Source organism: Lepisma saccharinum, chromosome 10 (assembly GCF_977018435.1).
Source record: "Lepisma saccharinum chromosome 10, izLepSacc3.1, whole genome shotgun sequence".
In the NCBI taxonomy this organism is placed as follows: Eukaryota; Metazoa; Arthropoda; class Insecta; order Zygentoma; family Lepismatidae; genus Lepisma; species Lepisma saccharinum.
Window position 1 is genome coordinate 79,916,396 of NC_139238.1, and position 27,747 is coordinate 79,944,142.

Here is a 27,747-nt window from a genome sequence, read left to right on the forward strand (position 1 = left end):
ATTACCTTTACCTATGGAACTCGCCCAGGATGATGATGAAGCGCGAGAATACATGTTGCTAAATTCCACTGAGTCTATGTGTTCGTTGAAAAGTAAGTTTATAGACATTCCGACACATTTATCACTTCTAGGTGATTCACAAAGCACTTCTTCAACATTATTTAATGATGTGGATGTAGACTCAGCATCACTTGAGAGTTCACAAGGGGATGCGAAATCAGTACAGAGAAGAACGTTTGCAATAAGGTCGGCACACAGCGACGAAGCAAGGAATTTTCACAATTCTCGCGAGAGTCACTGCGCGTCATTTTGCAAAAAAAAATTGCAAAATTGAAATTTGCTGCCGCTTAGATTGTGTTTGGAATGTTGTTTTTTTCTTCATGCTGCATGGGAATAATAATTCAAATTATTATTATTATTACTGTCGCAGATCTTTGACTGTGATAAATTAGCCATTTTTTTTCTACAGCATATTCCATAATATTTCAAAAGCTCAAGGGGGGGGTTTAAACCCGGTAACCCCCCCCTTGCGTACGCCACTGTCTCAAACCAAGTAGATATTTTCAGTTCTTATTCGTCTTTTATCACCAACTTTGAAAAAAATGACATAAGTAATGCATTGTGAAAGTAATCTGTTTACCTTGGTACTGGCTTGGCTTGCTTATGTTTATATTTTGTTTATTTTATTTTATGTTGTTTCGTGTGTTCTTTTCAACACTAGTGTACTGTTTTACTGTTGTGTCTTTCTGGTTTAAAATGGCTTCTGCTGTACTGGAAATTGCAATAAATAAATAAATAATTCATATTTTGGGAAATCAATCGCCTACTTTGATTCCACTATTATTCTAAATTTTTGTCTGTTAACCACAAAAATAAAAACCAAAGACCATTACTATTGCTAAGCATCTCCCACAAGTGACAGGTTAGAGTGCAAGTGGTTTATCTTGCACTCTGATGGTGCCTGTAGTTGGTTGAGGAAATTGTCGTAAGGTTTCATTGGCTGTTGGAGTTTGTATTCTCGTGGCTTTTTCCAAATTGTGTACATGGGCCAAAAACACACTCAGTATATCAATATTGGTTGCATGTAAGCATCAGACGAAAGCAGAGATGAAACAATTGCATCCTAAATAGACTACAGCCAAAATATCTTCATTTGTTTACAATTTGGAGATGGAACATTTGCATTCTCAATGGACTAGTTGTTGACTTTACGTCATCAAGCAATGTATTCTGGGAAGAAATCGATCAAACTAATTCACATGTGTTAAGGAAAGCATATGAGATGCCTTAGAGGAAAAAAATTTTAATTTCATCACTTTACATACTCTTCACCGTTTCGGTAGGGCTTTGGGAGATATAAAGTTAAACATTCCTCATATGAGAACAATAATCCTACCTTGAATCACTTCGACAAACACAATACGCACAATGGTAACGCTGCATGCTTTCAATGCTTTGCCTGAAATATGGTATAATGAATTGTGGAGGAAGTTGTGTGCTGAATATCATTCGTTGTAAGTACAGACACACAAGGAGATGTATGTACAGTCATGGACATTACTGGAAGTCAATGGGATAATTATAAACCAGAATTGTCCATCACCATGACTCTTCACTTTGTTTTATGCAATGTGAAGATTCATTGTGGTAAGGCCATTGCCTTGTAATCAAGGCAGAGTTCACATCTCACTTTAAATTGTAAGTCCAGCCCTTGATTAATGTTTCTGTGCATAAAGTGGACTTAAAACGAAAATCGACTCGTGAAGTTCAGGAAACTGTGTATACTGCGAGAGCCAGGGTAAGTACAGTTCCATTTTATCTTGGACAACCATGTAGAATGTAAATAAAATAAGGGGAAACTATGATGAAGGACTCGGTGGATGGATGTCATTTCTGCCTGTAACAAATGCCATATTAAACTGAAAATATTATCTGAACAATTTTGTATAAGCTGCCACCTAGTCCTGAAATCATGAACTGAAAAGAACCAATTGTACGAGCAGCTAGCGACAGCCTTAGCAACTTGGAAATACACGCTAACAGCATTAAACCTGACCTGCCCAACGTATTCACATGTACATATATTAGCTTAAATGAAAAAAAACCAAAAACAACCAGCCTAGCCTGTTTACATGCTTATTTCTGCTTTTATATGCATACATGAATAGATTAGGCAGATCAGGTTTAGTGCTATTAGCTAACATCTCCCAACTTGCTAAGGTTGTCACTAGCTGCTTGCACCAATTCTAACCATAGCCAGTGCTTTTCCTATTAAAATAGAGGGTGTGGTGTTTTGAACAGAGTATTGAAACATGTTTTATAACCTATAGAGCATCTTCATAAACAATTGTCATACCTCAAAAGTAAATTAAGTGTATAAGCACATTGAGAATGGGTGTCTCCAGGATTTTTCCCAGGGAGAAGCAACTAAAGTATTTTATTCATTGAAAAAAAAACACTCCTTCAGATTGAAGTTGTTATAATAATTAACATAAATTACTGTGACAAATCAAATTGTTTGTGAAATAAGGGTTGATATTGATTTTTCAGGATAGGCTGCTGTTGTGTACACACTGGAGATCCTGACAATGAGTAATGAACAAGATCAGTACATTTTTTATTACTCTTTAGTATCATAGGATCTGGGAAAATCTTCATATTTAAAATTTTCCGAATTTTCATGTACTATAAAGTTTTGTAAAACAAGAAGGTACAGACAGGCAAGCACCTAGAAATATATTTCAAAAGTGGTCCGAACCAAGTGCGTCACAAATAATAATGAAACAGATATTTATAATTAATGTGCTTTATATATCTATTCATAATAATTATTAAAGTAGGTAAATTAATAGTTATGGTAATTGTGCTAAGAATAGAGATACGACAGCACACATTCATTATATCCAACTTATCATAGGCATGTGCACGGGGGGGGCAATTGCCCCTTCCCCTGTTGCCTACTCCCAGACTTCAGGAAATGACTTCCCGACTTTTCGGAATCCCGAGCAGTCTGGAAATACCGAATGGTCATTTTAAAAAGTTGTTAATTCTCGACTTTTTCTGCATTGCAAGTGTCTGTAACGCATCGGAAATTGTTTGTTTTTATTCCAGAAATGCAAAAACAATCACTTAAGTTGAAAATGACTTGAAGAATTAGAGATTTTCAGAGCTTCGGGAAATTTCGAACATTTCCCATCCCGAAAATTTCCCGACTTTGTCGGGAAATGGCGAATTATTCCCGTCCCGAATGTCGGGATTAAAAAAATTTCCCGACCAAATAAATTCTAGCGCTGTAGCCAAAAATCGCAACGAAAATTTTATCACTACCACTTGTCATTGTCGAGTATACTGTGGGTCAGGATCTGCTGTGGTTTGTTGAACGAAAATTCTGTGTGGGAAAGAGGGGTCATGGGATATGTATTTTTGACAGCTGTGTTACTCTAATATGGAATATCAAAGAGCGGATATACTTCGTGTACAGTATTAACCTTCTATAAGCAAAATGACTTTAATGTTTTGCTGTTTCAGAAACTGTTGGGATGGACTCGGTTTGTCCCACAATCACACGCCAATGAGAGAAGTGCCTTCAATTGTCCTGGATACTACTCACATGGGTACAGTTATTTTCGTGTTATAAAGGTGGAAATTTATGGTTAACTGTATTTAATTTGGGAACAAGTTCAAAGTATTATTTTTGTTGTTTAAAAATCATTGTTGACACAATTTTGTGAGCCCTATTCTGATTGCAGTCGTGTTACCAAGTTTGTCAAATAGTTATCCGTACATCTCGGAAAATGGTGGAAAACATATTATTCTTTTTGCCGAGGAAAGTAGTAAGTTCGAAAGTGTCATCAGTGAGAAACCTGTGAGAATGGTGGACACTTGATATTGTTAAGTTATGATCTCATTTTTTTAAATTATCACTGAGTTGCTGCAGTAGCTAGCATTTTTGCTCAGTTTGGTAAGGGTTTCGATTGTTTTATGATTTTTTTCAAACTCTCCTAGCGCAAGGCTAATTATCGTAGAATTTTGGCAATCGCTGTCACACGAAATTTGAACCTTCCGTAAAGTAATGAGGGTGTGAATTTACAATACCAGAAGTGTCTCCAATTGCTTTCAAGTGTTGTGCAATAAGTGAGAGCTTTGATTTTCATGTGAGAAAATGGCGTCTTGCGTAAAGGTGGAAAATATATTTGCCCCACAAACCATTCACGGTAAGGTCATTGCAAAAAAATAGTTGTTTTCTTCATAAATCAAGGGTGTTTACTCCGTTCATGGACCCACTTTTTCGGCTTATTTTGCAATTTCTAGACGTGACTGGTAAATTTTAACTGCAGATTCGTGATTATGAGGCCAAAATTAGTGAGGGTACTAGTTTGCTATCCTTCGGACAGATTTCTTCATTTCTACAGAAGAAACTACTTACCGTAATAAGTTCCTGTAGTATTGTCTAACATCTGGAAGGTGTTTTGTGTGATGTGATGGAGTGTTTCATAGCGGAAATTCAACCATTGACGCATAGCCCCACGAACCATTTCCGGTAAGGTTAAATTAGGTAGGGCCACAATAGGTTACAATAGTTAAAAATTGGTTTTCGAAAAAAAATATGCGTAGCCCCACACACCATTCTCGTATAGCCCCACGAACCATTGACACATAGCCTCACAAACCATTTGCGGAAACGTACGTTCTTCAGTTACAAAGACACTTTTTTTAAAGAAAAAAATGATCAAAATAACGTGATTACACGTTAAAAAATGATCCGCGAAGCAGATAGGTAAGTACAAATGTCAAAAATTGACGATACTCAGAAGTTATAGGTGTCCGAAGGATAGTAAACATTTACCAATTTTGTTCCTAAAACAATGTGAAACGGCTGTAAAAAAATAAATTTTCCACTTACAGTAGAGCGTCGATTATCCGAACGACCGCTTAACCGAACTGTGTACTCGCTCACTTTCAGATATGTGTAATGAAAAAAGTACGTGACTTAGCTGCTCGTAAGCGTGTAGGCTTGCTTAGACAGACCAAAATAAAGGATTTTTTTAAACGTTAATTTTGTGTACTGTGTGTATTGTTCATGCAAAATGCGTATGTAATATGTACATATTTTTGCTTAATAAACTGTACAACATACTATATATTCCTACTAAAGTTGCCTTTGTACGTTACTTTGTAATACATACTTAAAGAGATGCCTGTTTTTATGAATAAATTTACTGTACAGTACTTCTTTTTGGCAAATAAACATGGACAGTTCGATTATCCGAACAAACCAGTTTTCCGAAAACCCATGTCCCCCAATTACTTCGGATAATCAACGCTCTACTGTATATCGGTTTTTTTCCCTATTTCCACACGTGACCCCCACATTTTAACAACAGATTCGTGAGTAGAAGGCCAAATTTAGTTAGTACACCAAAATTTAACTAAATTGGAGACATTCTCTATATTCTTCACTCGCTCCGAAACAGCTTAAAAATTACCTTACGCAAGCATGCGCGCTTCCCATGGACAATGCATTTTCCGTTGACAAGCGACTCAAAGTATCGTAGACTAGTGGAAATTAAGGCCCAAGTTCCTTTTGCTTTATTGTTGAATTTTGGTTGAAAAGGTCAAATTTCAAACGTATGGACGAGACAAACTGTTTCGTGATATTTTTAGGTTAGAATATCGATGTCAGAAGTAGTCTTGTGGGGTAAAGTTAATGAGGCTAAATTTGTATACACGGGAGTCCTACATGGTGGACCATCCACGAAGCAAAAAAAAATAAAAAAAAAAATAGCATTTTTTAAAACATTTAACTGTATGGAATGATAATATCAGACATCCATGCAAAATCAGTCAGTCATAGGTCTGAGAGAAAAACTAGTCAATCTTCATACTCACTGGTATTCGAAGTAAACTATTTAGTACAAACGGCTACTGAAATCCAATCTGATATTGCACCAAATATATGTAGCATAATCAGGACAAATTATGATTTCTATGAAGCTCTGTGTCATCCACAATTAAATTATTGCCCTTGTACTTGCAAGTATGGAAACTAGTATCTTCATTTATCTATACCGGTACTTATTTGGAAATTCTCAGTAAACATACAGACTTGTGTTCGATAGACGGTAAAATTTTAATCTCATAACTGTTAGGGTGTACTTTTACACTTTAAATATATACAGAATCAAGTTATTGGACGAAATGCACTCTCATTATGAGCCGTCCTAAATTATAAAAGGACAAGAAAACAGAAGAGCTTCATACAGTTTACAGAACCGGTTTTCTGACGTGTTTCTGTAAAGGAAGATAACAGAACTGTGTCCGAAACTTTCAAACATTCAGGGATCTCACATTACATCTATTCGAATCAAACCTAACTTAGCCTGACCTACTTAGTACATATGAATATTTGCGAGCTGCTTCAAGAATAAAAAAGAGAAACTCTTGTAGAAAATAGGTCAGAAAGTACTCATTTCAAAAATGTACAAGGGCAAAGTAAAAAAAAATATTTAAACAAACTACTGATTTGTAATAAATATTCCGATGTTGTACATGTGAATAGCACGAGTTTCCTAGGTTTGAAAATAGAGCATTTTATGCAATATTGATTTAATGATATCAGATATAATCTATATTAAGCTACATATATTTTACACTATAGTAATGATCTCAAGACTGTAGTTATTAGGATTATGCCTAACGTGAAATATAATATTCTATTCTGATTTTACATTTACAAAGAATTATCAACTTCGTTTGGAAGTAAAGAAAGTCATGCAGTGTTCAAGAAATTGATAGGTTCAAGCGATATTCTCACCGAAATTACATCAGAAGATATTTCTTCAACATGTAAATAAATTATACATTTTGCCTATATTTCAAACATTTTGCTTTTGATGGATAATGTTAAGCAACAAGTAATTAAATATTAAGTCTTATCTTCGAGCTTGTTCAGCTTTTTAACTTCCTCCGTGGAATATTTGTTTTCGTATATGTACGGGATTCGATATCCTGTGGTAGCTTATCAAGAACTTGCATTGATCATATCGTTAGAAAGCACAGAGTGAAATCTCGGCAACAGTGTATGCTAAAATCTGCACGACGGAGTATATTGCGACGAAACGCCACTTCAAAAATTTTAATGATAAGCACTCTGAAGGTATGAAATGTTTTCATTTTTTCACAAAGTATTTCAGATGCTTGCGGGAAGAACATATGATCTTTGTTTCACCACGAAATCTTCTATACTAGTCATAAAAGAAATAAAATGCACCGGTATTAACAAAACTACCACATCAGTGCCATCTGTATGCAGCAGTTTGAATTAAGGTATATGAAATAGCTTTAAAAAATATTTCATTGCAGTTTAGATCAAAAACTACTTTTTTGATTGTTTTATACTTTTTCTCTTCAGATACGGGTACAAAATAATATTAACTACACCTTTACCTTCAGTTGGTTTTCTGACTTACGAAGGCATCAAATAAATTATTGCTGGCCAACGGCCATTGAAAGAAAGCTGGCTGTGTCGTGTTTTCTGCTAGTTTTCGTCTGCAGTCATGGAGAAAGGCTTACAAATGTTAGAAGCCAAGTAAGCCGGATGCACCGTGGAGGCGGAAGTGGGCAGAGCTAGCCGTACTTGGATTGAGTTATAGAACATATGTGCTGACTTGGTTGGAGTGTACGAACGGCCGTTACATGTAGATTTATGCTCAGATAGGCTAATCAGGACTGTATCTAATTCCAATATGGCGCTAATGAGAAATTAATCCAGGATGTCTTTATGACAAGGTGACAGCATTGATCAATATCCTGTTGGGAGGTGAAAATTTATGTTTTATTTCTTAAGAATGATTGCGTGAATATAAATGTGGCCATAATTTCATCCCTTTGGAAATGTGTTTTCCAATAAAATGTGTACACACCTTGGGAGTGAATAAAAATTGCTTTCTTCTTGGTAGGTTTTCCTTATCATATGCAAGATTGTAATCAGTGCTCAAAGTAAGATAGAGACTTTAGAATAATATCACACTCTGCTTTGTTCGCAAAGAACTATTGGGGGGTGGAATCAACTTTCTGATGCGATATTTCAGACCCTAAAGTTTACGTTTCTGAGGCTGTGTTGAGTAAGAACAATTGTAACATCAAACAACATCCAAACCCATTCTCAAACTGTACATGTTGGAAAATTCATCCAGCATTCGGGATTCGGATATATTTTTAAAAACAGCCAAATTGTAATGTATCTGTAAACACTTAATTTACATCTTCATGAAGATGTATTATTTGCAACAGTGTATACATATATACAGGGAAGTTATTTAAGTCGTTTACTGAGAGAGCGTCGGCCGCTTGGCGCCTCAGTCATGCAGCAAGTCCCAGCAAATTGTGTTACAGGAAGTCCGTAATGGAAACCGCTTGTTTTGTAATCTTTCCACTTTTCACAATTACAGTTACAATTACAATTGAAAGAAGCACATACCTAGTCGCAAGGATGCTGGAAAAGGTGTCCTCCCAAATACAAATATTTCTGGCACCTTATTTCTGACATCTAATCTTAGATTAGACATCACTACTTTATCCTCAGTTGACAGAAAGGAAAGACAGCATCCCAGCGCATAAAGCAAACTGTAGGCGTAAAATTATATTTAAAAGTAATAATAATGATGATCACCAACCTCCTGTGTTATAAGAGATGTTGAAAATGACCTCCTTCAACAGCAATACAACACGTTTCTTAGGTTCAAGAGATCCTGTCTCTCGTAATTGCCTGACCACTTTTCTGCAAGAGTTTGTTTTCACGTAATTATTGTACATAAAACTTTGTTCAAGACTATATTTGTTTAGCGGCATAACTAATGCTTGAAACAATTAACACACAATAAAGCACTAGCACTGAATAGCAAACTAACTCAATAACACAGTATAAACAACACGCATACTGATAAACACAAACAGAAGTGAATATGAGTGTACACTCACTACGTCTGGTAGCCGACAGTGTTGCTAACTATTTTTTGGCAATGGCCCTACAGACATAGTCAAAATGTCCCTACGCCAAGTAAAGCGACTAAAAAAAAACACACCTCATGAGCATGCAAAACAGAAGATAAAATATACACTTTTACTTACCAAATCTTTCTGCTTGCTACTTCCACAATTAATGAAGGAGCGAATTTACAATACAGGACCCCCTCCCCGATTTTTGTAATATTTAGTATACTCACTAATTGAGGTGGCCTAATCATGAATTTGAAGTTAAAATTTGGGGGTCACATGTAGAAATTGCAAAATAAGCTAAATTGAGTGGTCCGCTCATTATTTACCGGAAGATTTTGTGTTTCCAATACTTAAAAAAATGAAATATACATTCCTGATATTATTAAGACCCCAAATTGTAACTATGTTTGCCTATCTTAACCTAACTTTTCCTGAATGGTTCGTGGGGCTATTCGTCAATGGTTTGTGGGGCTACCCATGCATGGTTTTTCAACCCCAAATTTTAAGTATGTTTGCCTTGCCTAACCTAACTTAACCTAACCTTACCGAGAATGGTCAGTGGGACTATCCGTGAATGGTTTTGGGCCAATTGTGATTACGAACCGATAACAAATCTTATTTTCGTAGCACTTTAACAGCAAATTTTCATCATCGAAGATGCCATTTTCGTATCATTCAATTTTACGATCGATGCACTGTTGCCAAACTTACCTGTAATCAAATCAGTCCACATTCCACATGTTCTTCTACATCGTGATTGTCACTGTCACATGTAAGCAAGCACCTTCTTTGGGCAAAATACCGAAATCCATGCGTTTTTTAATTAGCCCACGGCCATCCTCCTGCACACTCCACCTAACAATCTGTACAACATTAACAACTTTTTTACTGTTCTCTTCCGCCATTCTTACACAATCCATGCTCTCCAAGTATGAAATCAACAGTGTGGCAATGCTGTAGACAGCGTAACTAATTGTGATCGTCAATTGTTCATATCAACAAATATGCCTACCATACTTGTATACGGAGAAACATTGCAGGAATTGAAAAGCTTACTTTACAACATCTAGACGTTAATGAACAATTTTTTCACCTCACCCCAACATATTCACCTGAGATAAATCATCACGACTAATTATTTTGTGAGTATAAGAAGTAGCATAGAAATTACAGAAGGGTCTAGTATTGTAAATTCTTGCCTTAATGAATAACGTTGAGTCGTTTACTGTTGATTATGTTATTTGAAGTCATACATGCTGCTGCTGTGAAGAGATCGATGTTGGTTGGTGATGCTGTATTTCCTGCAGTCTTTAACAATTCTGGTCCCATTTTATTTCTCTTTTTTTGTTTTTGCATCACTTAAGATTGAAAATATTCTTTCCGTTTTCACGTTAGAATGTGCCAATGTTAGCACTATTTTCACGAGATTGGAAATGTTTTAAAAAAAGAACTTGCCAAGATTGAAAAAAGTCCCTACGTTTTCCCTCATTTGGCAAAATCTGTCCCTACGTGTGCGAAATATAGTGAAAAGTCTCTATGCCTAGGGACATGTCCATACAGTTGGCATCATTGCCGACAGGTGTCGCATTCGTGCAGTATGAAGCGCCCTCTCGCGGCTGACAACTCCTCTGATAAGCTGCCGGTGCTCTCGTGACAACTGAGGATAAAGTAGCGATGTCTAATCTAAGATTAGATGTCAGAAATAAGGTGCCAGAAATATTTGTATTTGTGAGGACACCTTTCCCAGCATCCTTGCGACAAGGTACGTGCTTATTTCAATTGTAATTGTAACTGTAATTGTGAAAAGTGGAAGCATTACAAAACAAGCAATTTCTGTTACGGACTTCCTGTAACGCAATTTGCCGGGAACTGTTGCATGACGGGGACGCTCTTGCAGTAAACTACTGGAATAACCTCCCTGTAGTTGTAAATATTACAAGAAGCTTATAAATTCCAGGTAATTCAATTTTCTGTTGTAAGTGAGGCAGTGGTCTAATTTCCTGCACTGTTGATTGATCCTGTGCTGGACTTTACAACATGCTTTCTTTCATTTGATGCTTCCATTCTCCAAAACATTTTTTTTTTCAATTTTCCATGTACATGTCCGTTTGACAAGAGTTGACTTACCTGGTTGTTTAATCTGACTTCAATTATACAAAGTTACTAAAATTAGCAAATGTTCTATTTTCTGATTTTATGTTGTTCCAGGTCATGAGGTAGTGATTGTGAAAAATGGGCAGCGTATTTGCGGAAGTGGTGGAGCATTGGGCAGCGCACCTTTGGTTCAAAACAAGTCTTACTTTGAAGTAAAACTTCAACAGACAGGTAATAGTTATTAAGTGCACTATATTTCTAGCAGAAAATGGCTTAGAATGAAAGGTATTGAACAAAGAACAGTAATGCTCCCTAGGACAGCTGAATGCTACTAGTATGAGTGAGTGTGCTCTGAAGGAAGTTCGTCTGATTAAAAACTTAAAAATCAAGATGGTTTATAGAGCCCTTCCAGAAGACTGGTTTGTCTCAAAAATGTTTGAATACAACTAGAGTGGTTGAAAGTAGAGATGAATTGATGCCCATTCTGATAACAACACTCTTACTGATATTTAAACATTATGACAGTTAAAAGTTGTAATTATAACAGTTTCATTCAAAAAATTACCTAAGAGATAAATGTAATATTAAAATTGCTATAGTTTAATCACAAAATCTTCACAACTCTCTTTTATCCATTTTTGTTTTTACTTTGTACAAAACTTTTTTTTACACATTAGTAACTTTTTCACATATTGGATGTTCATGTAGAGCACGATTTTCTTGTTTAATGTTTAAAAAAATATCCACATAGACAAATTTAATACCTAGTCTAAGTTTCATGTCTCTATCGTTTTTCTGTACAAAAGTTACGTTCCAAATTTTTACTTTGTAACTTTTCAGACACAAAAAGTCTGATAATAATTTTGAAGTTGTAATATGGTAGCAGTTTTGTATTGATACTGGCTCTGTATTGAAGGTCTGATGTGTAGTGAAGTAGGCCTCATAAGGTGCAATCTTCTTGGTGTAGCTATATTTCACATTTTAAAATTGCAACTCAATACAAATTTGAAACGAAAAAGAGAGAAAGAGAGTAAAATCTCTCTCTCCCTCTCCCCCTCTCCCCCTCCCTCTCTCTGTCCGCCCCCCCTCTTACCTCTAAAGGAAGAATGAGAATATTGTCTTGTCTATCCTTTCTGCCATCCCATCCTGAGAGATAGAGTGAAATAGGGGATGCAGAAGAAGGGAGAAGTGAGATAGACCATATCTTTTTCATCCTTTCTGCACCCTCCCCTAGCTAGCATCGTTGCCTTGTAATCAAGGGGTCCTCAGGTTCGATACCCGGTGGAGGCACTTGGCCCAGTGGTTCGGATCCAACTTTAAACTGTAGGTCCAGTCCCGATTAGCCTTACTGTACATAAAGTGGACTTAAAACACCAAATCAATAACAATCATCCTTTCTGCATTTCTTTGTTCTTTATTTTCTTTCTTGCTTCGTCCCTCTCGATTTTCACTTGTTTTACTTCTTCCTCTCTTAGCTCTGGGCCATTCCATGTCAAATGAACAAGGTCCTCAACCTTACATTTTTTTAATCATTTGAAATTTGGTATACTGGAAGGCCACCTGAGGTATGGATCTTTTGTATTTCCTAAATTACAGTTTTGCAAACTGCGATATTGACCATTTTTTCCAACATCTTGTTAGATAATGTTAATATTATTAGTCCGAGTTGTCTTAGTATAGATAAAGCAATAATTTTCCTTAAATCATACTCAAAATTTGCACCAACCCCAGCTATAAATATTGTTAACCCAGGTAACAGTAATAACACCCTGCCTAAGAGAGTAAACATTACTATATCCCCAAAACGAATCAACAAATAAACCTGGTATTATTTTGGCAACCAGGGCACCTATAGAAGTGATTCAGATGGCATTGGAAAGGTCTTGAAGGGCTCTTTCACACAAGATATAGAATGCCTATGCCAGGGTGAAATAACAATTGAAGGTGGTGTACATACACTATTATTCAATAAGTATACAAAATTTAGAAATGGGACGCCAATGGGATTCAGAGTTACGTTAGATTTAGGATAGGGTATGGTGGGTTAGGTAATGGATGATAACAGATTTTGATAGACAAATTCCTAATGTTCAAGAGTAAAAGTCGAACAGAAATCAAATGCAATATTGTTTGAATTAACGTAAATGAATATGATGTTTAAATTCCCGATTATTAGAAATAAGGGTGACTCAAAAGTCCGGTTCCATGGGCAACTTCGTTATTAGTCAACATAGAGAAAAGTGAAATGAGGGGAAAGTGGGTGGAAGTAGGTGAGTTTCAATCTAAAATGCTTGAATGCACTGTTCAGGATGTACACCCAATGGCGAAAGAAACAGTAGGCAAATTGTCCACCATTTTCATTCGGTCTGTATTACACAATGTGATGACAATGAATTGAAATAATGACGTCAGTAAGCAGAGAACAATGCCTGCTTTGAACCAACATAGTTTCATTCCTTAAACAGCACAGGATGTAGAATAAAAAAGGAATGAAAATAGCGGTGGACAATTTGCCTACCATTATCTTTGCCGTTAACTGTACACTGGTACGACCCTAATTGGTAACCAAAAATGCCACATGCTTGGCCCAGAATATTGTATGGCATTACAATATCACACTGTAAAATGTAACTTAAGAATTGATGACGTTAATTAAAGTCAAAGAAAACAAGTAAAAATTGTGAACATGTGACGAGATTTCCCCCTCCCCTCTCCAGACCACTTGAAAAGGCTAAGCCAGTAGTGTACACGGATTAAACCAATGGAAGGGGGTTAAAAAATGTTTCTCCAAATTCACATTACCAGTATTTTATTATAGTTTAATTACTACTACTACTACTACTACCACCACCACCACCACCCCCACCCCCGACTGCTACTACTACTACTAAGTAGTACAGATCTATATAAATATATTGATGAAAGCAATAGAACAATATTACTTTCTAGTCAACGGTTCTTTATAGTTTTTCTTGTATGTATGAATTGCTTGCATTGTACAATTATTTAATTAATAATAAATAATTAATATATTAAATTAATATTTAATAAATTAAATAATGAAAATGGTAACATAGATCCAGTATGGAGTTTTCTATTTCACAAATGGAGTAAGCCACCATCTTTAAAATGTAATGTAACAGAAAACATCAAGAGACTTTGTGAAAACAATGATAACTTTGAATTACCTGATGATATTTGGGATTCATAATTTTAAATAAAAAAATTGTGTGAACAAAATTTTTTTATCTGAAATAAAAATAAAACAGACTGCTTCTTTTCACAGTTAAGTTGCTATATTACAACAATGTAACACTGACAACATCCAAGGGATTCTTTTTGTTTAAAAAATTGCTAATCATTGTTGTAACTGTATCTTTAATAACTGTAAACTACAGGAAAATGGTTCTTTATATATGATAGATGAGACATTTTAAGTGTGAAGGAAATCCAGGAGAACAAACATTAAAATAAATTGAAATAATCAAAGTATGGAACTCACCCAAAGAGGCAATTATGATCATCAGTTCTTAATTTTCCAAAAAATGTATAGCATTGCGATGGCATACAGTATTCCATGCCAAGCATGTGACATTTTTAGTTAACAATTAGGGTCGTACCAGTGTACATCCCGATCGGTGCATGCTACATTGAAAATTCAAGAACTGTAACTCAGCTACTTCCACCAATTTTCCCCTCATTTCATTTTTCGCTATGTTCAGTAATAACGAAGTTGCCCATACTGTCAAATGAAATACCACCTGTTACCTTGCTGTGATTGGAAATGATGATAAATACAATAAATAAATCAAATTTTGAATACGAATGGATTTTTCTGTCAATTGTCCTTTTATTTCCCTTTAGGCGTGAAAGTGGCTACACACCAAGTAACTTGTTTCTTTTCCTGTGACATTAAGGCACACTTTTTGTACCAACCTCGCACAAATATTACCACATTTCAGAAATTCATCCCCTCCCTATTTCGTATGATATGCCTAACCTTCAAGCTATTAATAAGCAGGTCTGATTTAAGACACTTATTTAGTTCTGATATTGATGTACTAATGCTTTATAGGTCTTGAATTAATGATAATGCAAGAAGTAGACCTAAAATATAAAGATTTTCCCTTTTGTACTTGAACTAAAAAGCACCCTTGTTAAATAGGCTTAATTATGGTAGTTTTCATGACCAGAATTCCCCCCTCCTGGAAGGAAAGAACAATGAACCAACACAAGCAATATTATCTTGGGCAATCTTTGTGCATTATCATGGGTTGAAATGGTACTCAAGATACTATCAAACATATTTATTATGACGAACAAACTACAGAGTTGCCACCAACATGCAGCATGTACCTTATTGTGTTATTCTTTCATAAATGAAAATCAAACGAACATCTGACTGATCCAGCAAATAACGGCTGGTATTTAAGTTTCAAGGATATCTCTCATTTACTTTTATCTGAGGAAATGTTATTTCAACAAATTCACTGCATTCTTAAACTCATACTTACAACACTGGAAATGAGTGTACGGCTTCAATGTACATATGTTGCCGTAAACAAAATATCGGATAATTACTTTCCTACAAGTATGTATCTAACGAAGAATGACGTTTTGATAACACCAGCAAATATTCTAAGTCTATTTTTGCTATGAATAACTATGCAACCCGTGATACGCTATACTCTTCTTGCATTGGCTTTACCAGCTGGGCAGATTTCCATATAAGGGCATGTGACCTTGATTCATGTTGGAACGTAAAATTACTTTATTCCCCACAACAAAACTGGGATATAAAAATGTTCATTAATATTTACATATATTCCCAACTGTGCCAGGTGTTTTGAACCAAATTTGCATCCTTGTTATAAGAGAAACCAAATTTTGTCAGCAATGGCATCGTCTGCCATCGCGTTCAAGCCACGTTGTTTGGAGTTAACATTTTCCGATTTTCTTCACAACACACACATTAGCATGCTATAAGAATTTTTCGCGAACAAGGTAGATCTACCTAACGATATGTTTTAATGAGCTCATATGACACAAGAAGCTAAATTTCAGCTTACCTCCGTGGTTTTTCGGCCGTCCTGCTCTCATACCGCAACTTACGCATACGAAAAACTGTTCTTCATTGCTTCTCTGTAGAAAGACAATCCACCTTCTACGTCCAAGTGTCACACGAATGCGGAAATCACCAAATTTCTGCCTCTAGACGTTATTTTCAATCCACCTTCTCCACCATCTTTTTGCAGGAACCATGTTATTTTTTATCCTTTTTTGTACATCGCTTTAGTCAATTGCCTATCTGGCAAACCACTATATACATTTGACACAAATATTTACATAGGTGGGTGTGTTAAGGATCCCGATGTGTCAGCCAAACATTAGTATCCTTTATCATTTTTCGTAAAATCATGCTGTAGACTCTTTTACATTTTATTTTGTGTGCAAGTTGCAGAACCTGGTCAAAACAGCTCTCACTCAAAATGTCCCACTGCACACGCCTACACAGAATTTACCATTTATATTTTGAGAAACTCAATATTTGGTAGATTTATGACCAAAACAAGTAACAATGTAGTTAAATTAACAATGAAATTAATTTTGATATGTAAACAACAGCCAAATATGACACAACTTCAGAGTTCTCTGCTTTACATGTAGAAAAGCCAATGCCATCTAGCAGTCCACCTATCGTGAATTCTCTCAGCATAGTTGCTTATATTCGTTGGACATGATATTTTTTATCTTATGCTTACCGCATATGTGTAATTACTCTAATATAAACAAACCTTATGACAATACCTCTCATACCTACCCTAACTCAACCTAAATCTAACATAACTCCCGATCCCATTGGCATCCCATTTTTAAATTTTGTATACTTATTGAATAATAGTGTATGTACACCACCTTCAATTGTTATTTTATAGGGCCCATTTTTGAGAAAATGGCTACCAAAATTTTCTTGACACCACCTTCAATTGGGTTTTACCCTGGCATAGGCATTCTATATCTTGTGTGAAAGAGCCCTTCAAGACCTTTCCAACGTCGTCTGAATCACTTCTATAGGTGCCCTGGTTGCCGAAATATTGCAATTTAAAGTTAACAGGATGTTGGAAAAAATGGTCAAAATCACATAGTTTGCAACAGAGCGCTGCACATCTGCAACATTCGCTTACTAGACCTACCTGGCTGGCGAGCGAGCGAGTATAACTGTCGAGCATCGTAAGCCCACGGGTAACTTGCAAGACCCAGCTCGCTTATCTGCAGTGAACTCTCATTTCTGTTTTGCACCGTCTCGAGATACATGAGTCATGCAGTCACTGTTGCCACCTTTTAGATTCTAAACTCTTCAAGGAGCACTTGAAATGTTCATCACTTTTATCAATTTGAAATTGCAGAGATTTATTCCGTGGTAGAAAACATTTGTAACGGTCACACCCAGCGGCAGTTGGTTTCCAAAATTTTGGGGACATAAAGGAGTACGAACCAAGTTTCGCAAAAAGAGCCATCGTAAATATTTTGGAACATGGTGTGACGACTGGTGGTGGTTCTATATTAGACTTTTTTTTTTGAGAGGGAGCGGGGGCTTCCCAATGACACAATGGTAGCGTTGTCGCGTTGTTATCAAGTGGTCCCGGGTTCAATACTCGGTGGAGGTACATGGTGGTTCAGATCTCACTTTAAACTGTAGGTCCAGTCCTGATTTACATTACAAAAGGTTTTTGCATATTGCCATCTATTTCAACAAATCGTCATTCTCTCACGTTGTTGTGAGTTATCTAGTTCTATAGACCACATTCATAGTAACACGATGCAAAATATATAGTTAGCTTGTATCTTCAGACAGGTGCAAATAGCAGGCAATACTATTTACACTTTTCAACAAATGATATAAAAATGAAACCGAGAGAAGATTTACAATTTCAAGACCAGAAATGTGACATAAAATGAACAAAACACACAAACCTATTTCAAGATCTTCAAAATAAATGTGGAAAATATGTGGTAGTCTGTTTGACATAATAATGAAACTAATTTGAGAAGTTACAAAATCTAACAGTTATACAACTTCAAGGCACCTGCGATTAGCATAAATTTGATTGTCTCCATGCGTAGTGAAATTTAATGGTCATTGGAAACACTGACAGTGGTGCTCGCGTCTGACTGCAGGAACTACATCGAGTCTCACCTGACTTCTTAGTACCCGGGTAAAGACAAAAACGTGGCAGGCATTGAGGCCTGTGGAAAGGAGGCTTGCTTGCCCAATGTCGAACACCTGTCTTGGCATGCATGTTGCATATTATTGTAGGTGCAACTCATTGTGGACGGGTTTCCTCTGGGTCTTGTGCAGGTCTCTGGTTTGCAACACTGTAATTTCAGAAATATAAAAGATATAGATCTACAAAGTTGCATATTTTGCTACCTCAAGTGGCCCTTTCAGTGTGCCAATTTTCAAATGAATCACAATATGTGAGGTTGAAAAGTGCCTCTTCACTTGTTGATTTGACATGGAATGCCCCCCCCCCCCCTCTTTGGTGAGAAAGAGAGAAGTGGGAGGGAGAAAGAACTGCAAAAGGAGAGAGAGAAAGGTAGAGACTCTCCCTCTGAGAGAGAGAGAGAGAGAAAAAAGAAAGGGGAAAGAGAGAGGTCCGATTCCCTTGCCAGATTTGCTCAATCATGGGGAGGTATAAGGGAAAAGGTACTCATCTCAACCTTTTCACACTGTCCATGTGCTATTTCAATATCTGTCTGTTATTTTCAATCTGTTGCAGGTGTCTGGGGCATCGGATTGGCCACCCCGAATTCCGACCTTAACCATGCCCCTGGAGGCCATGATACGCAGTCATGGGTTCTCTGCTCTGAAGGAACCGTGAGGCATAATCAGGAAAGTGTCTACAAATTGGAAGAAACCATCCAGGAAGGAGATATTGTGGTGAGTTTATTAACACCGTGAATTACTCATTCTGTACACATGTTTAGAGGGTTGTTGTGTGAACATTATATGTAATTCGTATCCATGGTTTCGTTTGTGCACTTTTAGTACCACTTTGGGAGAAATATCTTTTGCACAAAATTTATATACTCTTTTCAGATCAGTTACATCTAAAAAGAATAGAAATGTAACTATGAAAACTGTCTTATGGCATGTGCCGGAACGTACATTATAATTCACTATTTCGCTCTGACCAGCTTGGTGGCCAAGCATGTTAAGTGGATGACTTTCAACCTTGCATCTGAAGGTCCCAGGTTTGAGTCTCAAACATGGCATGAACATTCTTTGTGACAATTCCTTCATAAATTTCATCCAATCATCGCTCATTCTTGTCCTTGCTATAAGCCAAAAGTGGCAGAAATGTGATGCAAAATAACAATACTAACATTGAAGTCTGACAATCCAAACGAGAAGTTCGGGAAATGCTACCTGTTAAAAAATAATCTACCTGCTGCTAATAAATATATACAGTGTATTTTATTAAAAATTTAGTTAGTTGCAGGCAGTAAAAATGTGTATACATTTTTGGAACACCCTGTACATAGAATTATGTATGGGACAGTATTAGGTATACGTATCTGAATTTTAAAAATGGCCACCAAATCTGGATAATGGATATATGGATTTCAAATTACCTGATATCCATTTTAAATGTAATGGATGATTTGGATTTTCAAAATACGGTAGCCAAGTTATTCAGATAACCAGCAATTTCCATTATATCTTTAAATCCAAGGTGCATATTTTCAACAAACCCATTATCCATACTGTCAGTTCATCTGTTTTAGAGATTTGGAGAAAGGAAATGTAGTTAATATCTGGAATATACAAAATGATCGTGTAGATGACAGATTTGTTGGGATTCGTACTTTCAATTTGAAGACAGCAATGATTGTGCAACCCATCCAGAAATTTGGATAATTTTACTATCTGCATTATCAATCTATATTATAAAAATCCAGTATATGGATTTGGGCACTCCTATTGGATATTTTCGCCTATCAGTAGTGGTAAATAAAAAAAAAACATATATATATATTTTGTCCATCACTTCTAATTAAGAATATAATATTGTAGTTTCTTTAATGAACAGAGGAAGGTCTTGCCTTAATCGTATCTTCTTTTATCACTATACTTCCTGTAGTTCACATCCCTTCTTGAGGATCAAAATATTTTTAAATGATTGCCATGCATGGAAAGGGATGATGTACATTTTTGCATAAAGTGCACATTTATTTAAATTCTGTTAAAATGCTTGAAAGCTGTATAAAACAAAAGTACAATGTTTCTAGAATAGTTAATATAGCTTCTCTGGCTGTATAGATTTCCCTTACGTTAGGTGAAGGTCACTGTACTCCTTTTCTACATTCATTTATAAAAATTTGTCGTATTTGATGTATAATATGAACACCAGCAATTAAATTGTAGTTTTTATCTTTATAATCTACAGGGTGATGCAAAAGTTAGGTTACATAGAAAAACAAATTTGTGTATATAAGCATTACAGTACTTGTTCAATATGTACACTGCCTGCAGGAATGCATGCTTTCAATTCGACTTTCCCAGTTGCATGAGATATCTACTAGTGTGGTGGGGATGATTTTGGAGGTGGTGCCTTTCTTTGAGATGGTCCAGGCTGTTAATTTTTCTTATTATACACAATGGCCTTTATGTGTCCCCACAACTAAAAACTCCGTGTTAGGTCTGGTGACTGTGGTGTGCATTCAACAGGACCTTGAACAATATCACGTATGTAACCAGACTTTTGTCTCACCCTGTATTGTACTTTGTTATTTTTTAATGTAAAGAGTAAAAAAATGGCATATGCTTTGTTGCAGGGTTTAACTTACGATCACGTGGAATTAAATTTCTTTATAAATGGTAAATCCCTAAATTGTCCTGTGTCTGGGATTAGAGGAACCGTTTATCCAGTCTTGTTTGGTAAGTGAGCCAATTTATTTTACTCGTTTTAGTTTAATAAAATTTCTTTAGAATTGTGAAGATATTTTAATAACAATAGTTGAGATCTTCATGTACTGTGAATAGGGCAGAGGGTAAATTGTCTAGTCCAGCCTTGTTTTAAGTCTACTTTCTCCTCAGATGCATTAATCTGGACTTGCTTACTGTTTAAAGTGTAATTAGAAATGTGTCTTCACCAGGAATTGAACTTGGGACCCTTTGATTACATGGTGACATGAATAGCTAATACGTTGTTGCGGGGGGCATACCCAAGTATATCAATGAGCATACGAGGGTCACTATTTATATTTTGAGCCTAACAATGAAAAAACAGGAATTTGGCTTTGAAAACTGCTTTATTGTTTTTCGAAGTATTCTCCTTTATGGTCAATACACTTTTGCATTCGTTCGAACCATTTGTCAAAGCAGTTTTTCCAATCTTCTTGAGACACCTCCATAATATGGTTTTTGAACGCATCAACAGCGTCTTCCGCCGATGAAAATCAATGTCCACGCAATTTATTCTTGACATTCGGGAACAAGAAGAAGTCATTGGGTGCCAAATCAGGACTGTACGGCGGATGACCCATCAATTCGATTTTTTGACTGTTCATAAAGTCGGTTGTTCAATGAGATGTGTGACAGCTGGCATTGTCTTGATGAAGAATGATCCGACGGCATTTGTTTGTTTTCCGTATTTGACCGAAGAACTCTTTTGAAGCACCACGATTGTATTTATTGAGAATTTGTTTGCACCAATTGACGCAAGCGTCTTTTTGAGGTTTTGTTAAATTGTGTGGGATCCAACAAGAACATACCTTTCTCACAGCTAAATGATCATGTAATATTTTATATATGCTGGTGGAACTAATGCCTATGTTTGCCTCAATCTCACAGTATGTCACATGACGATCTTGCAGTATTAGGTTTTGCACAGCATCAATGTTTTCTTGAACAACAACTGATTTTGGACGACCTTCGCGAATCTCGTCGGTGAGTGAATGGCGGCCACGATTAAATTCATTATACCAGCGTTTCACAGTGGCAAAGTATGGGGCTTCATCGCCAAATGTGGAAGTAAGTTGATCGATGCACTCTTGTCTTGATAATCCAAGTCGAAAATCGTAAAAAATCATCGCACGAAAATGTTCACGAGTTAATTCCATTTTATTGTTGTCGCTCAATCTCCAAGGCAACATAAACAACACAAATGAAGCTATTGACAAAACATTTGAAGAACGTTATGGTCAATAATGCCAGACGATTCCGTGCAAACGTCAAATCGTGCCTAACTTCAATCAGTGTTGCCAAGGCTCAAAATATAAATAGTGGCCCTCGTAATAACGTACGAGGAACTTGGCTTCAAATCAGTTCATTTATCCTTATCATCATTGTTACTGTAGAGTGAGAGAAAATTTATACAGGGTGTTTTGCTTAGGACTATAATAAAAGAAATATTTGTAGCATTGAAACAAGTAGTTCGAATGACATAAAGTTGGTGTCACTCTGAAGAGTAACTGAAATAACATGGCAGGTTGCACATGTACAGGAGCTGTAGAGCCATTCAATCTGCCCAGATTGTGTCAGTCATAATGCAGATGCCAGAATAGAAAGTATTTTGTGATTTGGCACTTGCTGAATTGAAATCTGTTGATAAGCATGTTAAAGAAAAATGCAATTGTCTCAACTTCCAGCAAGATGGAGTCTCATGCCATTTTGCCAAGAAAGTCCAATGTTTCTTTGATAACCACTTCAATGCAATAGATTGGTTGGTTTATGATGTGGCCACCATGGTCACCGGACCTTGCTGTGCTCCACTTTTTCGTTTGTGGTTTTAAGGATCATGTGCACGCTACAAATGTTCGAGATCTGCCAGACTTACGAGAAAGGATTCATGCTTCAATCAACAGTGTGATGCCATCAATGCCAGAGAACGTTTGTGCTGAGGTTGAATATCATTTAGACATTTGCCGTGCTACTAATGGTGCACTGTTGAAGTGTACTAAGAATGCAACAAGACTTTCTGAGTTTTTGTGTGTATGTAAGAAGTCTTGGAAATAAATCATTGTAAGTGAAGAAAATATAACCATTTCTTATATTATAGTTCTAAACTGAACACTCGGTGTAAGCTAACTAGAGCACAACAATAGAGAAGAAGTTTTGAGCACTGGAAGTTATATTTTTTGTCAATCAAAAGCTTAAATTTCAGTTGCTAGGTGACTACAAAATATATTACCGAAGTGAGAGGATTGGATATCTATGAGTTAAAACTAAATCTTAGTTATGAATGTATTATATGTATTAAGGCTGAGTCGACACTAATGTCGGTGTATTGGTATCAGATGATACCAATTTATTCACCAATATTGGCAAATACGTTTCTGGAGTTTCAGTATTATTCCGGTTCTGCAAAAAAATGCAACGAGACTTTTGTTGAGTCTAATTATCCTGAATATCATACAAATATAAAAGTTGTCCTTACTTTTGCACCAGTGCTATGTGAAAAATTGGATTTTGTGATTAAATGACTGCTTGTTTAATATTCAGATTAAATTTTTGAATATTTTAAAAGCATAACTGCAGTAAATTGATGCTTGTACAGGGTGTCTACAAGTCATAAAAGTCAAGGAAAAGTAAAGAAATCAAGAAGTAGGTCAAGAAGTCAATAAGAAGTCAAGAAATTATACTTGTGGCCAAGAATTTTTGCTATCACAATGACAGACTGACTGATTGATTTAGTTTATTTTACTTCACGTTTATGGTCCTTTGTGTTATCTCGAAGATGAGGATTAATGGTGGTAAAATTAAATGGATGAAGGGACAATCTTCTATATATATAAAAATGGATGTGTGTATGTGGGTGTGTATGTTTGTTTGTTTGTTCCGCCATAACTCTCGGATACCTGGAGCAATTTCAACCAAACTTGGTACACGTATCACTTGCAATCTGGCACCCCTAGGGGTGGGGTGGGAAGGGGTGACATGTAAAAATAATCGAAAACCACTGATATTAAATTCCGCATAAACAAACATCCGTGACTCTATGCAATCCTGCACAACGAAAGTGTTTCTCAGGTTGTCTAACATTCAGGCTGATATGAGTTTATGTTGCGAAAATGCCGATATTAGTGTGGAATCCATAGTTTACGGGGTCGCTAAGATGGATAGTGACACTCCCAATGCTGTACAACTCCAAGACACCTCTGGTACTCCTAGGGGTGGGAAAGGTTTGACATGTAAAACGACCGATATTAGTGTGGAATCCATAGTTTACGGGGTCACTAAGATGAATAGTGATACTCCCAATGCCGTTCAACTCCAAGTTCATTTTGCACTATAGTTAGAATTTATTATTTTCCTGTCTAATAGAAGATTGGAATAAATAAATAAATACCTGGGCAATGCCGGATAATCAGCTAGTCAGATATAAATAGGGACGGCAACCCGAGAAACACATAAATTTATACAGAGCCTTGCTAGTCTGCCTAATGCAGTCCATGATGATAGATAAGATCTAATTGTTAAATACAGCTTCAGTTTTCATCTTAACTCCCTTTTTGGTAGGGGATTTTCATTAACTCCCTTTTTGGTAGGGGATTTTCATTAAATAAATATTTATTTTCTTAATCGCTAATTTCCAACTTTGCCTAAGTGGGGATCAAATGAATATGGATCAAGAAAAATGGAGAAAAGGCCAAGAAAAAGTCAAGAATTTTGGATTTGTTATTTTGGTAGACACCCTGATGTAGTTGCAAAGAACAGTTTTTAATTGTTACAGTTTTCAAGCATTTGTATTGGTGGGAATCAGTAAAGAGTATTGGCATTGGCACTGGTATCGACTTAATCTTAATACAATGGAACCTCGATTTTACATTTTTCGGAGAATCAAGTTGAAAAAGAAATTAAAATGTGAAAAAATGTAAAATTGGGAAAATTTTATAACATTTTGCTATATTGGGACCATCAAAATTGAATGTATAATGTGGAAGAATGTAAAATCGAGGTTCCACTGAGAAACTATATACACCCACACTGTTATCTAGATATTTTTGTTTTCTTTTAGTGGATGATGGTGCAATTCTGGACATCATATTTGACAATTTTCAAAACCAGCCTCCAATGGGGTTCGAAAAGATAATGCTTGAACAGTCCCTACTGTAACTGAATATGGTTCATACTGCTCATTAACTTAATATATTTCAGGCAGTTTAAATGGAGAAAAAAGTATCCTACAATGTAACGTAAAAACAAGTGTATTGTAAGTATAATAATGTAACAAAACTCATTGTAGTGTACATAATTTAATGTCATGTAACTTAATATGAACTATATAAATGTACTAAATAGTTTTAGCACATACTGGAAATGGTTCATCATAACACTTCCTCATAAGGTTTTTAAATATATTTTGTTATTTATTTTGTCATCACATTTGAAAGAAACACACAAATATATTCATTCTGCATCAGTTTCTGATGTGGAGATATTTGTAAGTTCACAACCATTTTCAAAGAAATAGAAGATAGTGGTGGTAATTGAAGATTTTTTTATAAGCTTATTCTTCAGTTGCAAAAGTTAGTTCAATTTCTTTTCTAATGTTAAAGTTACATCACATGTACTAAGTCCATAAGTGCTGATTGCAGTATTACCATATGCTGCTTTCCTGCTTTTTAAAGCAAAAATTTCATTTCCATGGCTGAATTGTTTATATATATATTTTTTGTATTAATGGTTATACTGCATTAAAAGTACAATCCTGTGGATATTGCTAGAATAAATACTCTTTTGCAGTCTAAAGAAGTTTCATCCTGATTTTTGTATTATTTTAATTTTACTTAATTTATTAATTTTTGTATTTTTTGTTGTAATTGTGCACATTTATATAAAAATATCAAACTGGACATTCCAAATCCTTTGTTACACTGACTGGTATCTTAAAAAGATGCTGAGTTTGAAAATCAGTCAACTCTGCTTATGGACCCCTACAAATTCAGATAATTGGTTCACTAACACTGATATCTTAACCTGAATTGAGGTTAAAAGTGACAGGAGAAGAAAGACCTGAGGCGCAAGCAGTTTAATTTACACATGCTCTATTAATGAAACAAAATATCAAATATCATACAGTATCAAACAGAACCAGTTTTTAGTACTCTCTTAATTTATTGCACCTTGAAACAATTGGTTATCTGTGCCAGCTTAAGGCAAACTGTTTAAGTGAATTTTTTTTAGATCCTTCTCTAGAGTTTGTTTTTTCTGCACTAAATTCAACATTGTCCACACACACTAAAAACCTTATACAGTGGAACCCCAATTTTACGTTCCTCAGTTCTACACTTTCCCACATTATACATTCAATATTCATGGTCCCAATAGAGCAAAATGCTATAAAATTCTCCCCGATTTTACAGTTCCTCCTGAACTTTAAATTTTTTTCTGCTTGGTCCCCTAAAAAACGTAAAATCGATGTTCCACTGTAACAAATTAACACCCTCCGATGCCTCTTTCTTCATTCTCGTTCTCACCATGGGCCTCTCCATTGGCATAGTGGTAACCCCGTTACCTTGTAATCAAGAGGGTATGAGCTCAATACCTGGTGGAGCCACATAGTGGTATGGATCTAACTTTAAATCCATTTTCGATTTGGCCTGTCTGCATGAAGTAGTTAAATCATAAACTCACCCACGTAGACATCACTACTGTTTTCCTCCATGACAGAATAATCTCTACGATGGCTTCCTCGTATTCACTCGTTACTACAACTTCACAGCCTGCATTCTTAATGTTCACTTTTCAAAACTTTTAACTTAACGGGCCAGTACAGTACAGACAGGCACACGCTGTTCCCCACCTCGGAACACATGTTTACAGACCAGAAGGTTTCACTTGGTTCAGCTCCCCCCAAAAATGTCTGTAATCTGCAAGGGCTTCTCTGTCGACAGGTAAGTTTTTGGCAGGAGTCAAATCAGGTTAAACCTTCTGGCTTATCATCATCATAACATCACCCTGAGTCACAACCCTCCCCCCTCCCCCCTTGCCCACTCTCTCAACTGCTCTGTGAGGTACTGAAACAAAGTACTTCAAGTCTACAAATTTATATAAGAAGGTTTGGTTTCAAGTACTGTACTGCACTGCACTTAAGAAGCTAACAGTGATAATTTTAATAGAAATTCAACTTTTGAAGTTCATTTAATCCAAACGTGAGGGTTCGTTATAAAATAAATGTATAGTGTATTTGGGTCAGGACTAATAATTTAGGTTCATTACATCCAGAGTTGACTGTACTTTTTTTTAATGATGTAATAATACATTAATACAATATTCTTTGCAGACTATAATTTTTTTCTCAATCTTAATTTGATGACTTTTTGTTCTCAATCTTATTTTGATGACTTTTTGTTCTCAATCTTATTTTGATTTCTTGTGAACACATGCAAATAAAGAATGACTTAATTTCAAAGCATTAGAAATGAAATAATTCTTGAAGCTTTCCTGGCAGCAAATATCAAAGAGGTTTTCTCGGACAATCTTAAATCCCTGAAGATGAGAGTGACGTTACCTCTCAAAAGTGGCCGCGGTGGCTCAGTCGGTAACGCATCTGACTACCATGCTAAAGGTCCCGGGTTCGATCCCTGGCCGGTTCAAATCCGGGAACTTTTCTAACGATGGAAGCGGCCCCGGTGCCCATCCAGAGT

At 36.0% G+C, this 27,747-nt stretch overlaps 1 protein-coding gene across 1 annotated transcript; it reads left to right on the forward strand.

Moving 5' to 3' along the window:
- The first annotated feature begins 3,348 nt into the window (after positions 1 to 3,348).
- On the forward strand, positions 3,349 to 27,610 carry LOC145993975 (SPRY domain-containing protein 7). Its single transcript, XM_083129998.1, has 5 exons — positions 3,349 to 3,614; positions 11,206 to 11,322; positions 18,873 to 19,033; positions 20,932 to 21,034; positions 25,116 to 27,610. The coding sequence occupies exons 1-5, from the start codon at positions 3,503 to 3,505 to the stop codon at positions 25,211 to 25,213; spliced, it is 591 nt and encodes a 196-aa protein (XP_082986124.1). The 5' UTR covers positions 3,349 to 3,502; the 3' UTR covers positions 25,214 to 27,610.
- Positions 27,611 to 27,747: the final 137 nt, after the last annotated feature.

Excerpts from the sequence above, each read along its gene's own strand:
- LOC145993975 (XM_083129998.1), top strand. The coding sequence starts at position 3,503 with ATGACTTTAATGTTTTGCTGTTTCAGAAACTGTTGGGATGGACTCGGT. Across the intron at positions 11,323-18,872 it reads AGTAAAACTTCAACAGACAG|GTGTCTGGGGCATCGGATTG; the intron begins GTAATAGTTATT and ends AATCTGTTGCAG. Across the intron at positions 19,034-20,931 it reads TCCAGGAAGGAGATATTGTG|GGTTTAACTTACGATCACGT; the intron begins GTGAGTTTATTA and ends GCTTTGTTGCAG.